General features: G+C 36.6%; 1 protein-coding gene across 1 annotated transcript in view; it reads right to left on the reverse strand.

The window, feature by feature from the left end:
- Window positions 1–22,982, reverse strand: part of MGAT5 (alpha-1,6-mannosylglycoprotein 6-beta-N-acetylglucosaminyltransferase) — a 117,265-nt gene that overhangs the window by 25,160 nt on the left and 69,123 nt on the right. The window contains exons 6-11 of the mRNA XM_027656248.1: window positions 18,634–18,705; window positions 17,427–17,588; window positions 16,407–16,576; window positions 15,345–15,479; window positions 9,203–9,336; window positions 5,210–5,343 (exon numbers count right to left, since the gene is read on the reverse strand). Of these exons, the coding sequence (XP_027512049.1) occupies window positions 5,210–5,343; window positions 9,203–9,336; window positions 15,345–15,479; window positions 16,407–16,576; window positions 17,427–17,588; window positions 18,634–18,705 (807 nt within the window). The remainder of the gene's footprint in view (window positions 1–5,209; window positions 5,344–9,202; window positions 9,337–15,344; window positions 15,480–16,406; window positions 16,577–17,426; window positions 17,589–18,633; window positions 18,706–22,982) is intronic.

A 22,982-nucleotide genomic window follows, 5' to 3' on the forward strand; every position in this document is an offset into this window, starting at 1 on the left:
CATGAGAGAGGTTTACAAACCCATAATTGGCATAAAAAACTGATGGAGGCAGGTTTAGAAAAATCCCAAAGTTAACAACTCCTTCTGCAAAAGGTCAGAGATTTGAGGGACTCCGTGACAGAGAAAGTTGCAAAGGCAAAAAAATGTTTGCATAGGTTCATGATCAAATAAGTACTTTGAAGTCACCTCTTACTGAGATCTCAAAAATGTGCCGACAGTTTATCAATAGAGAAACAGATTTAGAAAATACACTGAATTAGAAAAGCTGGAAAGAGAGAGAATATGCAAAGAAAGTATTATGCAAGTTTGCCATGCTCTTGCTCTTCCCTGAATGTCCATTTATGGCTTCTTTTTTAGGCATCTCTTCATAAAACACACATTGGCACATACATAATTTTTGCACAAAAAATGAATAAAACATCTCAGCAAAGACTTCGATTCTTCAATCTTTGCCAGAAATCCTTATTCAGCTCCTTATCCTCATCTTTATTTATTTCATCCATGAAGGTTTGAGTTTTTTTAAACACTAACATTTTTATAAGAGTTGACAATTTCATTGTCATGCAATGCACACTAACACCTAGGCAGGAATTTCCTGTCCTTTGAATGGAAATTTCCACAACTAACAATGAGACATCGTTGTGCATTCTAAGTGGTGAAGCAGAAAAGTTCAGGGGTACAGAAGAAAATAGAGTGGGGTCACAGGAAGAAAAGGTTGTGTTGGTTTTTTGCTAACCAAATACTTCTGGATGACTGTGTGGATCAGTACTGCAAGGCTTCACTAATTCATTTTGCAGCTCAAGAGTTCTGTAAAATGAGAAGCTGATCACTGATCTGTTTGAAAGGTAAATATTCATAAAAAACACTTCTCTTTCTTTCTTCATACTAAATTAAATTCTGATTTTCATAATAAATATTCAAGAATAAGCCTTTAAAAATGTACATGCATGCATGCTTATTTACTGCACCTATAACTGCTGGTGTGCTTTGATTTACTTGGCTTTCTGATCCATACTTCTTTCAGAAGGAAATGGTGAATTTCAGAAATGTTGCTTAAGTAAAGTGTCTGGCTCATTTCAATTTGTTATGTGACATAAAGCAGGACAGTGCTCCTGGTGTCTGATGACAGCAACTAAAGAGTTTTGATCAACTGATAGGCACACAGTGCTGCTGTACATTTGGAGGAACATAGAATACAAAGAGGATGAGACAAGTTTTTGAATGCACTGACCACATAGGACAGAAAAGATGCAAAGGAACTTTTGTCCCTTTCCTAATGTTTCTTTTATTTAAAAAGTAGAAACGAAATGTTCATTCAAAGTACATTGCTAAATATGAGGTACAAAAACCAATCAGAAGAAAGGGAAGGCAATATTGCAAGCAGTAAGACACTGATTTCTGCCTGTAACAGAACTATTCCTACAAGTATAATTTTTCCTCTCTGACTTTCCTCCCACTTCATGCATATGATGGGAATATTATATGTCATCTGGAGTTCTAAAGCGGAGACATTAGTAAGAACAGCCTCGTTGATGTGCTTTGCCATTGAGAACAAACTAAAGATAACCATTTCCAATCTCCAGTGCTTCTAAACTTGTTATGTAGACAGTGTATATATTTAAGAAGAATGCCCATCTTGTCGAGTGGCATTAGTAACAAATTCACATGTTATTTTGCCTCTAAATAGACAAATATTTTCAAGACAGCTCCAATACTCTATAATAAATACTAAAGCAATCATCATACACTTATGTTATGCGTTAATGACTATTTTCTGATACAAGCAACGCTCTGACTTCTCTCACAGTCCCCACAAAAGAGAGATAGCAAATAATGCAAAATGAACCTCGACTCTTTCTTCTTTCTAGGATTAAAGGTAAAATTAGTGGAATATAATGACAGGAAGTTGCAGGAAGAAGACCAAAGAAAAGACAGACCAAAACAGGAGCTAAGGCAACATAAAAGGCTTCAAACATTCTTTTTAATTGAAATGTTCTGTAATTAAAGCCAATTTTGATAATGGAGAGCATTATGGGTTTCACTCACATTTTACTCATTCCTTTTTTTTTTTTCCCATTTTGGCAGGAATAGGACTCTCTTTACTCCTTAGTACCGCCAGAAATGCCAGACAAAACCCCAAACCTTTATAACAAACACATCCAAAACTTGGCAAATGTTGCCCTTGACAGCTTACCTCTAAATATAACCCTTAGGAATGTGGTAAAATTCTTTAGAGTCTCCTATTTGTAATCCTCAACCCACTTAAGACTGATCTAGTTATTAGAGGAAAATAAACAAGATTTCTCTTATGCTCTCTGCAGCACAAATCCTTCCTGACCTCCAGCAAGGCGTACCCGGACTTGCTGACCTTAACATGGGATGAATGTTACTGAGTCAGGTATAGCCACACAAGAAAAGAACCCATGTCCATGGCTATATAAAACCATGACAGCAGTTGGCTATACCAGCCCCACCCCCAGGGAAAAATGGTCCCATGCATACTTCAGTTCCACTTCAACCTGCTTTGTTAAAAATTAAACAATTTATTCACAACTGCTGTTCCCCAAAAACACCACAGTCTATGGAAGTGGGACACTTTCCCCTCCACATTGTGCTTCCCTAATGACTGATCAGACCCAGCAGTGACACGTGTATTCTGTGGAGATTACACTTCTTGTTAATTGGCCATGTTCAATATAAAGAACAGGAGCAGGATAAATAGATTAGTCTGGCTCCTTACAAGACATGGTGGCAGATGAAAAGAGCACTGAACAGGGAAAATGAAGGAAACGTGAAATAAGCAAATTACACAGACACAAGATTAGTTCAGGCTTTCTCTTGATCAGAAGAATTGGATTTTATCACTCCAGATAAGACAAGCCACACTGTAACTGATTCAAAGTCTGTCTGCAGTGATTTGCACTTTATATACAAGTGCACATGTGCATGACTGCAGTTACAATCTGCAAGTTACAGTTTTAATGTGCTTGATGTTACAAGAATACAGTACCCGTTTTAATATGGCCAGATATCCAATCACATATATTGGAAAAAACAAGACAGGCAATACCAAGAGAAACAGAGCACTGACTTGAAAAGCAGCACTTCTAAAACATGATACAAGGGGCTTGGCAGAGAAATCGCCTAAACATGAGTTCACAGTGGTGAAAAGGGGATCTGCCTAACAATGCACATAGTATTTCCTTTTGGATTTGGTGCTGGTATGGCCCACGTGCCCTTTGCTAACATTCACATTTCAAGAGGAATGTGAATAATCCTGAGAAGGTTCAGAGAAAACAGACATGTGAGATCACTTAAGGATTAGGAAGCACAAAGCTCTCAGGGGTTCAGCATATACAGGCTTTTCAGGAGATGACTCCAGGTTACTTTGACCTCAATCGATATATTCCTACAGGGAAACAGAACAGAAACATCAGCAGGTCAGTAGAGAAAGTCTAACTCCTACTAGGACTGGAAATTACCATATCTAAACTTGTACCAGAAACAATGCAAAGTCTTAATGGAGAAGGCAATTATTTGACAACTTTACCAGACGAAACAGTGGGGTTTAAACTGTGTGCTATTTAAAAGTCAAAATTGGATGTTCTTTTCCAAAAAGCCATGTTTTGGTCTTAATGAGTCCATGAATAAGTGTGCCATACAGAATCTGAGACTAGGTAGTCACAAATCTCCCCTCTGGGCATATCAACTATTAATACATATTTTTGAATTCATGCAGACTAAATAAACTGAGAAAGATATATATGTCAGTGAAAAAAAACCCCTGGTGACTAAGCAACTATGTTGTTCCTTAAATCCAACTAGGATTCAACAGGTTGTTCTGCTGATGTGCACTACTAATCAGGTCAGGAAGTTTAAATGCTTATGGCAAGCAGCTGTTCCTGAGAGACTGATAATGAGATCAGGAACTAAAAGTACAAGAGCCTAAGCTAGAAAAAGACTTGAAGAGAGGATCTCAGCTCTGCTCCAGCATTCTGCAGACAGAAGAGACTGCAGACAGGGGCATTATAACTTGTTCTATACCATGAGCCAAATACAATAACCGTCACAGTATTAACTACATATTTTTCTCAGCACAGAAGCCAAGCATTCAGCTCTACCTTTTCTGCTACCACTGGCAACATTTTACTGTTTGTCTTCAGTTTTAGGTTTGTTTTACCTCACAGATTGATCATTTACTTGTAGGTATCACTTTTCAAGAATTTACTCTGTATAATCTCAGTCAGACTAGATGTGGTTCAGAAAACCGTGCAAGACCAATATTCTCATGCCAAGGAAGAGAAAAGAAAAGAAAATATAAGACATGGGTGCTCTCACACTCTCATATTGTTTGGTCTTATGTATGGCACATGTCCTGATCAGTTCCTTTTTCAGTTGACAAGAGGCTTAGAATAAGGTCTTTTTAGGCAAGAGGGAAGGCACACAGAGGACACGGGCATGCAGAGCATGTGGGCACACAGAGATAGAGGTAACTTGGAAGAAATTCAGCTATTAGTAAGCAATCTCTTTGGAAACTGCATAAGAGAGACACTCCCAGGGGTGTCAGCCTGGAAGAAGGAGCTATAAAAAAGGACTGTGGACAAAAGAAAAGGACCACTGTGACTTAATAACACAATATATTTTAACTTGGTGAAAATATGACCTAATCTCAGTGTTGTTTTTCTGCTGCTCTGGTCTGCAGATGGGAGACAATACAATAATTGCAATATTAAAGAAACAAAACTCTGGTACTATTACAGGAAAGAAAATAAGATTGCTCACTTCTAAGGCTTTTAGTGAAATGTAATTTCCACTTCAAAGTGCTGCATATTTTTGGTTGCAGATATAAGAAAAGAAATAACTGAAATACACATTTGCTTATGACTGATTAAAGGTCACAAAGACTTCGACACCTTCAATTTCCCATTATGTTTACCAGCTTCCACATTTTCCAAAATTATTCTCATATCAAGACTATAAGACTATTTTCATTCTATCAGGAAGGTATACATAAATAGCAAAGGATCCACATCATTCTAGTCAGAAGTTTCCTATCAAAAAGACTTCAAAATGTTAAACTGAATTATTTAAATATATTTATTTTCAGGAAAATGGGTTTAGACAGAAGGGATACTTTTAAATTAAAAGTTATGCTTTATTCTACCGATCAAAATAAATTTGCTCGGGCATATGAGTATAGAAAACTCACCTTCCAGAAATTATCTACTTTGCCATAGACAAGAGATTGATTCTGCCTTTTGATGTCATTAATATGCTTAATGTCACTGGAATTCAGGTGCTGCTCTACCACAAATCCAAGGAAGCTGTTATCTGGAGTGTGAGCTGTAAGAAACAGAGCATATTCAACACCTTTGAAAGTACCAACTAATGTTACAATAGAGTGAATGCTGTCAGAAAGGAAGTTATAAGGAACATATTATTCAACAGATCATCTCCTTCATATTAATACTGAAAGATAAATTTGCTTGCTTTATTATCAAAACCAGTTCTTATATTTCTGCCCATGTGCCTACTGAAGTAAGCAGCTATTTTCTGCCTTGTTTCTGATAATAAAAATTCTGCAGCTAGGTTGATTCCAACGATAATGATTTTTTCTGTGTGTGCTAAGCTTTATTTTATTATTAGAGATAAAAGAAACAGAAGAAATCTAGCCTGACAATCTCAGAGATGCAATACCAACAATTTGAAAACCCCCTGGATTTATGCTTGTTATCAAAGCTGTTTGTTGCTCAATGGCATAAATAAATTTTACTGAATTTCTTGGGTTCACCTCTTACACCAGAATTGCTAACACCAACCATCCAACTCATTGTGTATTATGTATCCATGCTAATTACTGGCCAACAAAGTAACACCATGTAAATCAGAATATGAATTTCATTGCCTAATTCACCCAGATATAGCAATCATAAAATATTGAAAGGTAGCAAGTGAAGTTGGCAAAATTGTTCTTAATCCAATGCCCAGACAACAAAAGTGCACACAAAGGATAAGCAATTTACTCATAGTTTTTTCTATATTATTTTTAGCCTCTGTTGGTCTTTTTCCAGCAGTGACTTCCAGCAACACTGGCCACTGTTCTCCTTCTACAGAGACATGGACATTTAGACTCATTAAAACTGTTGTTTTGTTTGGGTTTTTTTTTGTGGACAGGGTGTTTAATTCCAGGGATGGACTCCAACATTCAAGGCTTCAGGCAAACATCCATGCCTACTATATAAAAGTTACTCCAACATGTGGGTTTTTTTGGCCTCTCTGAAAAGTATCATAACCTCACACAAAAAGGCTGCAATAAACACAGGATCTCCCCTACAAGTCTCCCCTGTAATTCTGGCACACAAGCTGACAATTATTAAGCACATTTTGCAAAGTTAAAGAATCCAAACCAAAAACAAACAAACAAACAAACAACTCCAAAGACGACACCCTAGGCACTCACGCTACACGCAATGTTAAATTTATAGTCAGTTATTAAAAGAAAAATTTATTGCAATTATGAGGTTTTGCTTTTTGATTCCTGAAAATTAGCCAACTGGATAATGCAGTAGAAGACAGAAACCATACACTGTGTACACATCCCTCTGCATTATATTCAGTCTTTCAAATGACACTGCTTTTCACAAAAAATGCCTCAGCAACTGTTTTGCACTCACTTAGACCCAAGGACTTTTTAGAATTTTGCATAGGAAATGGCACATAGCAAATATGCCTGAAAAGGGGCATTTTTCCATCCTTTCATATTTTTGGATGAGAGACTGCATTCAAAGGAGAGGCAAGGCAGTACACTCTCAAAAGAAAAATAAACCTTTGTTAAAGTTAGATTTAGAACTGGTGGAATTCAGTGCCTCAAACATCACTGACAGGAAGCACTCGGATTTTTAAGCAAGGTCATGCAGTTTTAAAAGTACCAGTGCTGGTATTTTGTGTAAAAGTATTTGAACTAAAAAAAAAGAAACAAAAACCATAAAAAGGGAGAAAACGTCTCATGCTTCTGGAAAACTCAGAGAACAGTCAAGCACTTGGTAATATGCCCACGTTTGAATATGACATGCTTGTGGCTCAGTAATAATTTTCTGCCCTTATAATCAAAGTTCTCAAAACATAATAGAGTCTAGAGTTCTTGGGAAGCTGTCCAGGGTTCCAATCTGCCATAAAATCTTTACTGATGCATAATATGCACTTTTAATCACAACCTCATAAAGATGGTGTTATCTCTGCAGCAGAGAACAAACAACAAATATAAACTTTAAATATCACAAAACACGTCAACTTTTCTGCACCTAGTAAAAAAAAAAGTAAGATCCTTGAACAATCTACAGCACTGGAACCACTCAGGTTTCATAATGAGTTTGCCTGCAATCTATTTACCACTTTTCCTGCAAAGGAAAACCCACAGTCATTTCCAGTAGTAAAAACTGGAAACAGTTACTTATTAAGATTCCAATATATTCATATGCTTTGGAAAATTCATTATGAAGTGATTTTCTCTGAACGAGAGGCTGTAACAGCAGTCTGTACTGTCACAAAAGAGATCTCTAGAGAGATTTACTTTTTTCTGCATTTCATGGAGTGGGACTGAGTGGTGCACACACACAGCTGTACCACAAGTATTCATCCAACTATTTTCCTCAAGTGCATCACCACCCTTGGTGTTATCTTGAATAGGACCTCACGTACAAATTTCCCAACAGCTGGACTACTTAAATAAAGCACGATTGAGCTCCTTTTCTGTTTAGGACATACACCAATAAATATTAGCAAATGTGGATACGAAACAAGCTCTGCTTACTAATGTCCAGAGACAAACTCTGCAACCACTTCCAAGTCACATTTCACACCACATGTTTTGTTACTTGCTTCCAAACAACTGTGAATGCAGTCTTTTATCTTTTGAACAACCTTCACTTATATTTCTCCTGAAAAACTTGCGGAGCAAATGTTGACAGACAAAATATGCCTCTCTCAAGAATTTTACAGGGCAACTGAAATCAAAAGCGTGTCAAGCAGACTGCAGAATGTATAATTCTGCTGTGAAAAGCAGAAAAGTTTGAAAGACTTGACTATGAAGTCTGATGAGAAGGAACAGTGCGTGCCCTGGCCTGAGTCTCAGACGAGGACCAGCCCCAAACTGTGGAGGTCGGCTGGTCATTACCAAGTGTTTCCTTACAGATTTGGGCTGAGCAGCTGCTGCACACAACATACACTGCCCTAAGCCTCACTTAACCCTCCAGCCAGCTGGCAGTAGTGACTTTCTGCACCTTTCAGAGATAACACACTTAAACTACTACTACCATGTGTAAACTACTACTACCATGTGTAAGACAAAGACCCTTTGATTCTAGAACCTATGCCATAAAGTCAAAGACTAGGTCTAGAGCAGGTCACAGTAATCATTTAATATGACCCAATTTATAGAGAATTTATATTAATTTTTTGTTTGTTTTGTTTCTTTTTTAGGTTTGGTTGTGGGATTTTTTGGAAGATATTTATTGATGCTTGGAAGATCTACAGCAATGCTGAAATCTACTGCTTATTTTTCAATAGCTTTGTACATTGCTGGCATTTAAATGTTAATCAGCTCCCCTCAGGATAAATACTCACAACATGAAAACCCATTAGGTGAAAATTTTGAGAAAGCCACAAGAAAGAAGAGGCAAAAATTTTTTTTTGCTGAGCGTTTATCAATCCTAAATGCAAAGAAATTGCAAAGGAATGGCGCTTCTCACTTGCTGAGGGACAGAAGCAGAAATAGAACACTATAGCTAACACAGTTACAATTTTCTGTTCAACATCATGAAATGCAGGAGTGCAGCTTATAAAAACATAATCAAGCAAGTCCGTCAAAAATCTATTGCTCCATTGTGAGATTAGAGAAGTCAAAACTAACAAAAGCTCACTGACACTTGAGGGAAAAGCCAAGCACCGCTTTCCACAGGCATCCAGAGAAAAAAGTTCCTTACCACTCTTTATATTAGGTTGATATTCTTATTTTCTGATTGCTGGATAAAAGCATGACAGAGCTTTAGCACAGCCCACAGACACTTAACTACATGATTCTGCCCATTTAGCAGCTGCATTTTATTAAACCATGAATTCGTCTTTCACGATAAAAAGATTCTTCCTAATGACAGCACTCCTTTTTTTAAAGTTCTAAATTATTTATAAACAGAGGGGTACTTACGGAACATTGTATAAAACTGCTGTGGATTAAGGTTCCACTTTCCCCATGGTGTCTTGTGCCCTTTAGACTGGGCATAGTGGGCGTGGTTAAACTCTGGTTCAGTTCCAAAGGAATCCAGAACTCTTAGCATACACCTAAAAGAGAAAAAAAAAAATTACTGTAGGTACACATACATATGTATATTTAAGAATATATATATATAGCTACGATAATTAACATGTGTTTTGTCTTCGCAACTGTGGATGGTGTAAAAACTGAAGGTACATTTTAATTACAAATGTTTCCGTTCATATTACTTTCACAAAGACATTATGAACAGAAAATTCAAGGATATATCAGACATTCAAATAAAAACCCTGGAGCTTATTTTGGGTTTCTTTGTTCTTACAGAATGAAGTTATGCTTTGGCATCCAAGTAGAGCTTATTGGAATGCTACAGTGGTCACCTGCATTTCCTAAGGCTCTGAAGTAGAATTTAGGCAGAAGAAGAGAGGATTCTTCATCTATTTTCTGAAGTTCTCAACCATTACCACAAAATAAAGTGCAGCAGCTGAGGGCCACATGCCAAGAAGATCAGAGCAGAACACTACATTGTCTTTAGACAATTGTATTTAGGCTCCAGGTTCTGCTCTTAGACCTACTGGAGAAGCATTGAAAACAGTTTAATTTGCTGAGCTCTTGCAGTCAGACAGACCATTTATTTGTTTATGAAACATTTTATCACAGACTTTTGAAGAAACAATATAGTAGTCAAATGCCTGCAAAAACCAGCATACAGAGAGAAACTCTGGCACTGGATCACAAAGAGCCTGGGATGAGAGAATTACACTCTTTATTTAAACTCCTATTAATGACTTGAAAAAGAAATCACTTCATTTACAGGTGTCTCCTTTCAAAAAAAAGGCCCTTAGTACAGAACAGGCAGAAAAAGTCTCAGTGTGAAGAAGACAGCACGTTATAGCATGTACATCCTAGAAGTTATGTTTCCAAAATGTAGCCTGCCAGACCTTTGACATGGCCTGGGCAGGAACTTTATGGTCATCACATTGGCCACTGGCTCCACTGCAAATGAACTGGATTATATGGCTCCAAAGCTGCTGACCCTGCCATTCTTCAAACCCCTAGAAACAATATTTCAGAAAAGATTTATACAGGATGTGCTTCCACACCATGTGCAATTGTGTTATAAACACATGAACTCTTATCACTGCATATTGTATCACCAGGCTTGTACATGCTGAGGAAAAAACACAACCTCATGGGTGGCAGAGAAGGGAGTTGGCTGCAAAAGTTAATGCTAATAATGGCTTTATTTTCCCCAGTTTTCAACATTTCCCATGTGAAAAAATTTAGCCCTCAAAAGGCTAAAGAACTTAGCTCCAACCACTTTTTGGCTTTAAAAGACGAAAGAATTTAGTCGCCAAAATACATTTACATATTTCTTATATACTGCTCATTTCTCTGAAGTATTCATTAATTTAGGAACTAGAAAAAAGACCCAGCAACATTTAAACTCTCATATGAAATGCTACCTTTGTATTTCAAAGTACAAATTGATCAAAATTACATTCTTTTAAACCTTCACAGAGATCTTTCAAGCAAAAAGAAAGTCAAAGTATACAACACATTATGATTCACCAAACAACAAAGTTGACAGATCAGTTTCTGTACAGTGTTTTATGTCAACTGTTCTCAATGAAAATATTTTACAACAGTGGCAATTATCTCTGCATCATACAAAATACTCCAGTAGGACCAAAACAACTTCTGCACTGATGAATCATTCAGTAATAAAAACCCTTATTTCTTGGCAGGCCTTAAAACAAAATTCCTCGCAAATATACAGCTTTTGGCCAGGTACTTGAGTACAGGGAAATGAAAAATGGGATAAAGCTACTGAAGAACTTCAACATTACTGGAGTTTGTCAAATCATATAAGTAAGGAGCACTATGTTGCTCCAAGTGCTTTGTTTCCTCTTTTTCCTGTATCCAGATTTAAGATATGTAGCACTAACGGTTCACAGGGACACATGGAACTATATCCAGTACACACAGGGTCTCTGAATCAGGGTAGGAAATGTCATGCATCAGAAAGCTAAACCAGAAAGCAGGGAAAACAAAAAATATTTACGTGATTCAGGAATAAAATAAGTCAGAAAAAAGATTGTAGCAAAAGGTGCAAGTGTGTGCAGAAATAGTATGAGAGATCAAAGCTTCAAGTGGTGAAATTAATCCCTGAAATGCAGTAGAAAAGAATTGCTAAAGATTCAAATCCTAGAAACGAATGTAATTAACACCAGTTATGCTGAACTGACATTTTAATATATGTAGGAATACCTCAATTGTTTACCCTAGTACCATATTCTCCATTTGTTTCACTTCATGGTTTAAATGTCTTTCAATATTTTTTTATTTATTTTCGCATACAATGCCTTAGCATCTCTAAAGTGAAATAATTACTTTTGAAAATGACAAAACTTTTTTTTTAATTAAATCAGGGATATATTTTAAATAAAAATCTTAATTTGGTGTACTTTTAAATTCAGTTTTTCACTCTGTTACCCCCTTCCTTCCTAAAATGTCACCTAGCTTTAGCAGTGAAGCTGCAAAGAACTACAGCGTGCCCTGAAATTGGTGTCAGACTGATAAGTCTATTCTCTGCCTAATTAAAAAGATGACTGGTGGGTAGCAAACTGCTTTAGAAACATCCATATTAAACTCTCTTTTTTGTGTAACACATTACAAGTTACCATTTTGGCGCTTATAAAAAAAATTAAACAAAAGTAACCCAGGATTATTTAAAGGGAGCTTTTTTCCATAAATATTGGGCAGAAGCACAATCTTAACTGGGGTGTCCTAGTGGAAGTATTTATACACATTTATTCATACACATTCTCCCATCTGATGTTATAATTTTTCTCTAGTTCCATCTACTTCAACTCTGTTTAAACAAGCAACCCGGTGCAGCATAAACTGTTAAATAAAGAGTACATAAAAGCAGTGGCTGCAGACACCTTCCTGGGAGTAGGGTGGTTGAAATCCAACCAGTTCTGCTTTGGAAGCTCTGTAGGTGCCCTGAGCTCTGGCACTGCAACATGCCAGCACAGACACACGGACTCCAGTCTGTCCTGACGTATGTCCAGCCAGCTCAGACCAGGAGCAGCTCCTATGTGCCCATGGAAATTCTCAGAGACAGACATACATTAACTTTCAGGTCACACAGTACTTGCATTTAAAATGCAAAAACTTAAGTTAGAAAATAACCCTCCTAAAACAGATGTATTCTAGAGAACATACATGAAGCAGGAACGCTGCTCATTTTTCAGGATAGCTGTCATGTTAATTGATTTCAAGAAAAAAGCCAGTTGGATTTTTGGCATATGGGAATGAGTCATTGCTAGAGAGACTGTAGAAAAGTGAAAAAATACCAGATTCTTATATGATGTATGGAGGATGTGGGTGCTAAGAAAGGCAATGGGCTACACTTCTCTAACTATATTAAGCTACTAATTTTTATGTTGTTTCATTGCACATAAACTGCATTAAAATATCCCAACTTCAGAGCTGAAAAACCCAGCATGTCCAGGCATTCTTCTGCTTGAAAACAAGGTGCACTCGAAAATGAGATCTGTTTTGCAATATTCATGCTATTTACAGCACCAATTATACCACAGATAAAGCAAGTACTACCAAAAGTCACTGGTGCTACAGAGCTCAGCTGTACAAAGCAGTATTTCAGAAATACCCTCTCCCCAAAGCAGGGTCATCCTTTCGAGATAACAGTTCTAGAAACCTGATTTGCAATTACCAAAAATTACCTCAGGGTTCAAGTTCACCCAGAAAGATTATATAAAGCACTCTTACCAAGAGACTGTTCTGAAGGCAGAGGGTTATTCCACTACTTTATTCTGAAGTGAATAAAAACATTTTAAATCATTTGTATTTGAGTCTGGTCTGCATAAACCAGACTGAGCTGACCTGCACATGTCTAATAAGAAACACTTCTTTAAAGACAAACAAATATTTCTAGTGACATCAAATACAACTGAGAGAGAAAACAAAGTTTGTAAAGAACATGGGCTATGCAGCAGCTTTATTTTTGATAATGTTTATTTTACTGAAATTAATTAAACAGAAACACACAACTATACTGTTATACTACACTTAGTGTTTTCAAGTTAAAAATATTTTGATGACAAAATTTATGAGCTAACTCAGGATACTGAGAGAAAAAAAAATGATTGCAAGAGGATCCTGAAATAGGAGACAGCATGCATGAAGCTATGAATTAATTCTCCTGCTTTAATCAATTTCGTAGTCTCTGCTAGACTCTGGACCCTGTTTTGGACACTGAACTTTAGACAAAGGATCAAGTAATTAGATTCACAGCAAATGCAACAAGTTTGATGAAAGGTGTACAAAACCTGAATTTTGTATGTAATGATTCAAACTCCTGAATCTATTTTTTAAAAAACAAATTGAAGTAAAAGCAGTATATAAGACATTCTAGAGTCTGGCAGAGAGGAGAAAAAAGTAATTTGTTCACCAGAACCATACTAGATAAGCAATAATGGGCACTTTGCAAGAAACTAGGCCAAGAAAAACACTTTAAAGAAAATCTTAGCTACATAAAACAATATGCTGGGGCATCTTTTGCAGTCTTCAGTAAAAGATTGGGCAAAAGTCTCTCTATATATTTTTCAGTAAGGTCATGGACTAGATGAGGTTCCTCTCCATTCCATCAAATCCAGTATTGTAGAAGAAAGGCAATAAGATATTCTTAATTCAAAAGCCTGACAAAAACTACTACTCTACCTAAGGTATTTAGAATTAAATCCAGTTCTGTTCTCCTAATCCAGAAAACATCAGCCTTTACCACAAAATAGGAATCAATGAAAAGTGGATTGATAATTCAAGATTTAATGATTCTGTGAAATAGAAAAGAAAAATTGAACAGCTAATCTAATAATCTCAGTATCATGGTGTATTTCCTTATCTTTGTTATAGAATATATCAAGTAGGAAATTGAAAGTAAACAGGAAGAAACATTTAAAATGTATAAGAAAGTTTCATATGCTGACCACAGTACTGGATGTGATTGCCTAGTGACAATTACCTCTGGCAGACAGACAACCAACTGTAGCTCAGTGGAAAATGGGATTATCTTTATTAGCAGGCTGTTAAAAACTAGAATATCCGTTTACTCCCCTGCTTCAAAAAAGAGATTAAGAGTAATCTAATCTGCAATGTTGATCACAGTACTCCCACTTAAAATCACACTGGAAAGATCCAATGCTCTAGAAAATCCTGGGGTTGTAAGAACACACTTCTTCTGCCTGCAGTGAACACCTTTCAATATCTTCCTTCAAGTAGCATTTACTGGATTTATGGATCATAAAACACACCTAATTCAACTAGGCAGAGAAGAATCAAAGTCAGTAATTTAGATCTGGTTTTCTTTTGTGCTGATAGGTATTTGTACAACACACAGGAGGCTTGCTGATCTAAAGTTATCGACAAAAAAAAATGAGGTTCTAAAACTGCAGACACTAAGGAGACTGTACAAAGTTATTTCTTCTGACCCTCATCTTCTGTTTTTAATGGAAGGATGTTTATAGACTAAAGAAGCAACAATAACTGCTGTTTATTCTTCCGGCCTGCCCCTAAAGACAACTCTCAGTATCTTAAGGAATGGAACAAAGAAAATTGCATTGGGCAATACAATAAGAATAGATAAATCTCCAGGATCATTGATCCAGTACAGTTATAAACATCAATAAGAAAAACATGCCTCTCAGCTCATCTACTAATTTACAGAACATAGCAGTGGTGGGGGCTCGGTAAAGAAGTGAGGGAAAGAGGGGCAAAGATGATAGCTGAAGAAGATAATACAATTCATTAAGATTAAAAATGCTTGAATCCAAGAATCTCAAGCTTGTTGGAGGGGATAATGATGGTATGCAAGAAACAGGTAATAAATAGCTCCTTTATACCTCAGAGCTAAAGACAACAGAGAACCACATTTACACTTTTAAAGAAATTCAAGTTCAGATGAGTGGACTCACTTCAGTATTTTTACATGTGTGATTCAACAAAAGCTCTTTAAAAAAGCAGTTTAGAGGTCAAATAAGTGTATACTTACTGGTAATGAACCCATGATGGACCAAGGGTTTTTTTAAACTGAGTGAGTCCCACGATATCAATGTAAATGAGTTCTACAATTTTATCTCCCTGTGTAGGGCAGCCAGATCTGTTACCTACAACCTTCTTCATAATCCTAAACAAAAAAAGAAGGAATATGGAAAAACATTACTTTCAAATACCTTGAGTTGATGCTGTAATACTACTTATTCCAATAATTCCAGTTTCCAAAAAAGGGTTACTCTTTTACTGTTTCCAAATCTCAAACCACATAAGAACACTCAAATGCAAGAGATGCTCAGAACTTATTAAAGAATGTTCATATCTCATTAAAGTGATAATTTTCATGAAAAATCTCACCTAGTTTAAACAAGAGAGTAATATGGTTGGAATGTTTAAAACCAGTGTACTTTAAATTACTGAAGTTATATTTAAATTATAAAAGTTATTTAAAACAAGTTCTGACTTCCACTGGCAGTTTTATAGTACAAGAGTTCTCTATGAAACAGTGTTCTCATGTTTGTTAATAAAAAATGAAAGCTACAGAAAAAGTGTATCTGCTCATGCTTAAAACAGATGTTTTATGTCTAATGCTGAACTAGTAGGAAAAGCAGGACAACCAAGAGTGAGGTAGAAATTTGACCTGACATAAGCAATTAACTACATCAAAAATAATGTGTTTAAAGGATTTAAACTTTTATTTTAAAGTGAGATACTGAGTGAAGAATAGCAGAAACTGAAGAAGAGGACACAGAATTAGGGTAGTCTGTAACATTTCCTAGCGCAGCTTGTTAAAGCACCTGGAATGTTAAAGTCTAAGCTGCTTAGTTTGAATTTTACAACATTCATTTATGAAGTCCCAGGAGCCTGGAGCTACAATGAAAACACATTATCCTTTCCATGGCACATATACTTAGCTCCTGAAAATAATCTTATCGTCTGTTTAGTGAATTATCATTTTCATTTTATGCTTCAAGAAATTATATACTGCTAATAGAAGCTTCAAGAGTTTACAATTCTTTTCTTTTAATGCCAGTTTCAAAAGTGAAAGTAATCTCCTTACTCCTTGAGCTCTGCCAGTGAAGCTGAAATCCTGATGTCATGGCCCAGTAAGTAGAGAGATGTAATTAAATCACTCCACTGGACTAATTCACCAAGTGGGCCACCACTAAACGCATTTTCTGCAATCTTGAATCCAGATTCTTTTGTCAAAAGCCCCAAATGAACAAGGATCTGAAAAGGAAAGTCACATGTTTGAGTTATCGACATTAAACATGCAACTGTTATACCTTAGGGTATTTTTTCTTTCTATTAAATTCCAACTATGGCCAAAAAAAATCCCCAAAACATCAACGAAAATGACCCAATACTTCCACCCCAATAATTTAATTTTATAATGAAGGCAAAGACTAAGAATCTCAAGCAAGGAGCTGAGATGCAGTCAGCCAGGCTTAAGAGAGGGTAGAAACATTCCTGTGCCTGGCCTGCTGCCATGAAGAGCTGGCTCCAGTAAGAACAAGGTAGGAAGGGAAACCTGTTGCTGTGTTTACAACTTTTGGCTTTATCTTAATTAGTTGAGATAATTAAAAAAAATAATTACATCAAATTAAATAGACCTTTTTCAAGAATCTCATGGTTTTAAAATGGAACTCACTACAGGAGGTCTAAACTGATCCAATCCAAAGTTGTGGACCACTTTCAGTCTACTCAAATCTAAACCTGATGTACACCATTTAAAGTCTGAATTTTGGACAACAAAGATGTACAGCTCCTATGACTACGTAAAAACTCCAGCAGTAAATTTGCAGCTTCTCCCTTTAGAAACTTCTACGTAGTCTCTGTTTTATCCAAAACTAAAGAGGTCAGAAAATTCACTCCCAGACTGACTTATGGAAAGCACGTAAAACTTCTGTAAAGCAAACTCCCATTGTAACATAATATCAAGCAGCAAAATATTTCTTGAAAAGAGGCACAAGCACAAACAGGAGCCTTTAAGACGTGTTTGGTATTTTCACTCTGAAATAAGAAGCTTGAAAGAGCCTATAAAACCACAAGTGACAGGAATAAAAACGTCCTCATTTACCTTTTTTCGTTTTCTTTTCTCCAAATTCTGTTTTTCTGCAAGTGATTTGATTGCTTCAATCCAGGTATCAGCCATTCGTCTGATGCGCAACATCATCCACCTGAACTCCTCATGTCTTGACATCATTTTGTAGAGATTATCAAAGTTGATGCGAATTTCAGCCTTCAATTAAAGCATTAATGAAAAACCCCAAACATTAGTTATCCTTCAGTGTACTTTCCAGAAGTGGTAAAAATGCTCAGATGTGAACTTTGTGCTTTATATCTTTTCTTTTATAAAAAGAAATAGAGAAAAAGGATGCACTCCTAGCACAAGTAGAGATTTTAGTCCAAATATTAAAGATATATTTAAACAGACATTTATGAGCTACATAAATTACTGTTATTTTTATTAGTGGCATTTGGTAGCTCAGAATATGTTTACAATGTTTCACAATGTGTTTCTTTCTGTTTATTTTTGCTCATGTGCTTCAAAAGGAGATTAAAGTACGTCTAAAACGCAATATAGAACAATATGCTGAAGAGTCATGTATACCATGAATCTTCCAAATACAAGAATATCTCCAAGTATCCTATAAAGGAAGAAAAATTACTAGGGTATAATTTTTAAAGGAAATACTCATTTAAAAGCTGATCTAAGAACAACTGGTTTTGCAAAATGAGATAGCCTATATCTATGTTATGTAAGCAATGTTCATACACAGCCCAGCAATTATCTTAAATTATCTTAAAACACCTAAGTGCTACATAGGCTGTAAGAATTTAGAAACAACTCTATGTGCTGTGGTGTTTTTACAGGGAAAAAAATTAGGAGTAATCAAAATGTTACTACAAATCTGAAATGGATATAAGCCTTTTCCAGTAAGGCACTTTTATAAAAAGGGTCCAGATTTATGGGACAATATAAATGGACAGCTTCACATATAGTTAATACTGATGAGCAGTCTATCAATTTGTAATTTTTCTCACTATTTGTGCACACTATTTCATAAATTTAAACACAAAAATGTTTTTAATGGAAATCTACCACAATACAATGACTGGAGAAGATACATGAGCTTCATATATACAGTCCAAGAGGAATAAAAATTATAAATTCTAGTCTTATTAGCATTTATGTGGCACAGGATTCCAGGATATTTTGCATGAATCACAATTACTGAACTATTTCTCATGTTTGTTCTTATTAAGAACATGGTTGTTCTTACCACTGTTTTTTGATCAGTCTCTTCATTAGGATTTTTTGCTCTCCAAGGTAAACGAGGACACCAATTTTCAACCTGTAAAATAATCATACAAAATAAATCATCCTATTCTACTTTCAGCTGATCTAGCAAAGCCTCTCACTGCCTTTACTTTACACCTTTCTTTGGCTTAAACAGGGCATCAGCTGATAATACAGTAACCACTTCAATGTAGAACTGCTTTTTGCAAGAAAAAGACTTTTTGCAATTCAATACTGTTTTAACCTTGCAGATTTGCAACCAAAAGTTGCATTTAGATATTCATTCATGATAATGAAAACAGAAGATCAAATCCTTTCAATACAGAGGTCAATTGTTAAATGCTCAAAATACAGTTTCTCTGAGCAGTTCTTAAATGTTTTCAAGAAGTTTTTTATGCTTCTAGACCTTACAACAATATGTATTTTGGAACATTTCCCATCTTTATAAAAAGACAAAGCTTGATAAACCCAGGGATCAAAGTTCTACCTTGTAACAATCTAGACAAAAAAAAAGAAGAATCATAGAATCAAAGCCACCACATTTGAGGGGTATGAACAATATAATTATAACATAAGTAACAATATTCGCAAGTATGAACAGCTGTAATTCTTAGAGAAACATGACCAATGCAAATGCAATACTTCTACTATTGGCCACTAGAAAAGTACCACAGTGAGTTAGGGAAGAAACAGCAAATGGATGCAAGTCACTGAAAGCTCCTGTGCTCTCCTCAGGGATCTTGCTTGTCCGGTAGAATCCTTATTATTCATGTGCCTTAGGAAATGAGACCATTTGCTTTGGGAAGCAGGAATCTCACGGCTGGAGGCAAAACCATGAAAGCTGAAACATGACTGTACTGTGAAAAGGGAGAAATGCAAAAAGCTATTGGCCAGCTAAGATACCCCATCACTACTCATTAAGTTCACAGCTCCCAGAGAATTAGAAGTCAGACTTGCTTTTATGGTTCTCCCAAACGCAGACCTGTCAAAACACAATTTTACCTTAATCATGCTGCAGTAAGCCTGAAGCATTACAGATTAAAGGCTTAAGATCATACCATATGATTGCCTAGAAGACCAATCACATGAAAATAAATGAATAGCCATCATAACCTCATTAAAGAGAAGAAATGTATCAAACTTAGGTTCCTCAAAGAAATGATAGAAAGCTAAATTTGAATGCTCTTATTTAATCTACTCAGCGTGTTTAATACAACGCTTGAAAGTAGTGACTTATCAACCTCCTCTGAAAATATCTGATTCTTCCGTGGTCTCCAACTCTGGAACCATACTAGAAATTGTAGCAATCAACAGTCCTACCTTCTAAGACCATAAACTTGTAGAATCATTGGCAGAAAGGAGTTGCAAGCTCCATGTCACAAATCATGCACAGTCGCAAACTCTCCCTCTTTCTTTGTTTTAATAATACAAATTTTGCATTATTCTTAGTGTTAACACTGATCTAAATTAAGATATGACATTTCAAGGACTACCGTATGTGCCCCTTTTCTGGCTTCATGTATTTCACATTGCACCACCAGGCATCCTAAAGGAATTGTAGATTTTTCAGAGCTGCCAAGGACAGTTAGCTGCATGCCTCACTGACTGAAAAACAAATACAGTTCTTTAGTGCTTTTAGAAACAGTCCCTCTAGTCTAAATTACATTACAGTAATTCTCATCATAAATAAACACTTGAGGAGTAGATTCAAAGTACTATCAGTGTCTGCAGTTGGTCTGCCTCTCATTTTTCCCTATTGACATTCAGTCAATTCCTCTCTCATTGGAAGGACCATCAGAAGATTTTTTTTGCTACTCTTAAAAGTATGTCAGTTGTTTTGTTATTTTCAGGACTGATAAATGCACTGGGAAGCAGCATTGGCATTTTCTTAGAGAAACAGGAAAATTCTGCTCATTTTTATAAGCCAGTGGCTCACAAAGAGCTGTTGGATGGGGGATAATAATTCGCAAGTGCACCAAGAAAGCAAAGATGAAGCAAACCGGTCTGACATACTATGAGAAGGGGAAAGAAGAAACAACATTATTAATTAATTCAATGTACTGACACAAGGGAAAGTGGACATGGAGAGGTAAAATACTGACTGACAAAACAGCCAAACCAGGATTACCTTAGTAGTGAATTTCAGGCATTCTTGGTCAAAAAAGATGAGGGATACACAAGCCCCCGTGGAAGTAATGTTAAGGCACATGCAAGAAAAGGAGGTGATCCAAGACAGCCAGAATGGCTTCTCCAAAGGAAAACCATGCCTGACCAATCTGGTGGCCTTCTGTAGTAGGTCAGGGCAATCCCAGCCAGGAGCTGAGTCTAGGAGAAGAAGTCACTGAGAGCAGCCCTGTGGAGAAGGACTTCAGGGTTCCTGTGGATGAAAAGCTGGACATGAGCCAACAGTGTGTGCTTGCAGTCCAGAAGGTCAAACACATCCTAGAGAAGCTGTGGATGCCTCAGCCCTGGAAATATTCAATACCAGGTTGGATAGAGCCCTGAGCAATCTGATCTAGTGGGTGACATCCCTGCCCATGAAAGGGAGGTTGGAAGTAGATGAGCTTTAAGGTCACTTCCAACCCAAGCCTTTCTATGATTGTGTACCAATTTGATGCAAACATCAGGATGCAAACCCATATGATAGTAAAACCAACCAAAATGCTAATACAAATTCTGTTGTTCAGAACAAGAGCTAATTTTGCAGATAATTAAAGAATCAACTGGAAGTGATAAGTGACAAATAGGCATTGGCAGCGATGCAAGTTCAAGTTCCTGGTGCCTGGAACTTGCTTTTCTCCCCTTGCTTCCAAATTACCTAAAGAAAGCCTATTGGCTTTCACTGAAACTATCAGGGACAAGAGAGCCATAGAGCATAGAATATTACACAAAGAATTAGGGACTTTGATTTGCAATACATCTTGTGGAAGCTCCTAATACAGAACAGGGCAGGGACAGGGGGACGGACTCACAACACCTGCTTTGGTTGAAAACTCAAAACAAAAGTTTTGCAGAAAATGCAACAGCATTCAAGTGTGACTTGTCCCAGGCCAGAAATAACTATGATTAAAACCCATGTACAGTGGCGGGAAAAAAGTGTGTGTGAATGTGTGTATAGATGTGATTATAAACAGGAAGATGATGTAGCACGTACTAATGCTGCAAGATGCAGTTACAGATTTGGTATCATTCCATTCATACACACCTTTTCGCTGTCATTGGCAATGATGACAGAAAGGATTATGATATCACTAAAGCAGGTCCAAATGAAAACTCCATCACAAATATAGAAATACTTCATCTTTGTATTTGTTTAGGTACAGAATACCTTCATGCAACAAATATGAGCAAGGTGAAGGAGGGCAGTGGTGTTCATTTGGATCCTGCTCTTCGAATTGTTAGTTTGATCATTTAAGACCAAACACTGAAGTTGTCTCCAAAGAAGAAACCAGGACTCCTCTTCCACCTTTCCAGGACAACCTTCTTCTTACTGGGTTACCATCAGTTCTTTCTCTATGGTTGGTCTCCATAGTCACCAACTGTTGTACTGTCATTTAAATGATTTAATAGGAAGGATGTGACACCAGACAGATTAGCAGTCAAAGACGACTGTTGGGAAGCAGCAATTGCAGATCTGAAGACAGATAATTTTTTGGATGAGTGATATAAATGCCAAGCTATTATTCAGAACACACTATATTTATCTTTGTGCTGTCGTATTTTCGAATCAGACCAGCTGTGCCTCCTGTAGCTGGTACTGAATTCTATGCCAATCAAATGCATTAGGTAGTCTTTGATCATGCTCAGGAAGCTATATGCACCTGAGAAGTCAAGTGTTCCCTACTTGGTTTTGAATCACATTAGTCACAGCCCTGCCTGGAGTATATACAGCCAGCTCCTTAAAGGTTAAGTTGCATAGCACTTTAGAAGTTCAAAATTTAAGTGCTACATGATTGCAGGTATTAGTGAAAAGCTGGTGTTCTGAATTGCTTTGAGGTGTACATGGCTAAATTTGTGACAAAAAAACCCAAACAAGAAAACCCAAGAAATTTGATGAGTATGTTTTATAGAAGCTTTGCAGGTATTCCAGTAACTCTTCTTCAGAAACTTACTGAAACTGAGGTAGAGATTGCAGCACTTGACTCTATTACAGAGCAAGTACTTCAAGCACAGTTATAAGAACCTGGCAAACATCTGTAGCACTGGAGTAGTCTAAGCATCTTCCACATTAAATCAAAGTATACTCTGCCAGCAGCTCTCCAAATCCAAAATTTCAGAAAGTCCTTTATGCTTTTAAAGAGTCACAGTGTGAGTTGAATAAAGCAGAGGCTG

Source organism: Corapipo altera, unplaced genomic scaffold (assembly GCF_003945725.1).
Source record: "Corapipo altera isolate COAL_440 unplaced genomic scaffold, ASM394572v1 68, whole genome shotgun sequence".
NCBI classification, from domain to species: domain Eukaryota; kingdom Metazoa; phylum Chordata; class Aves; order Passeriformes; family Pipridae; genus Corapipo; species Corapipo altera.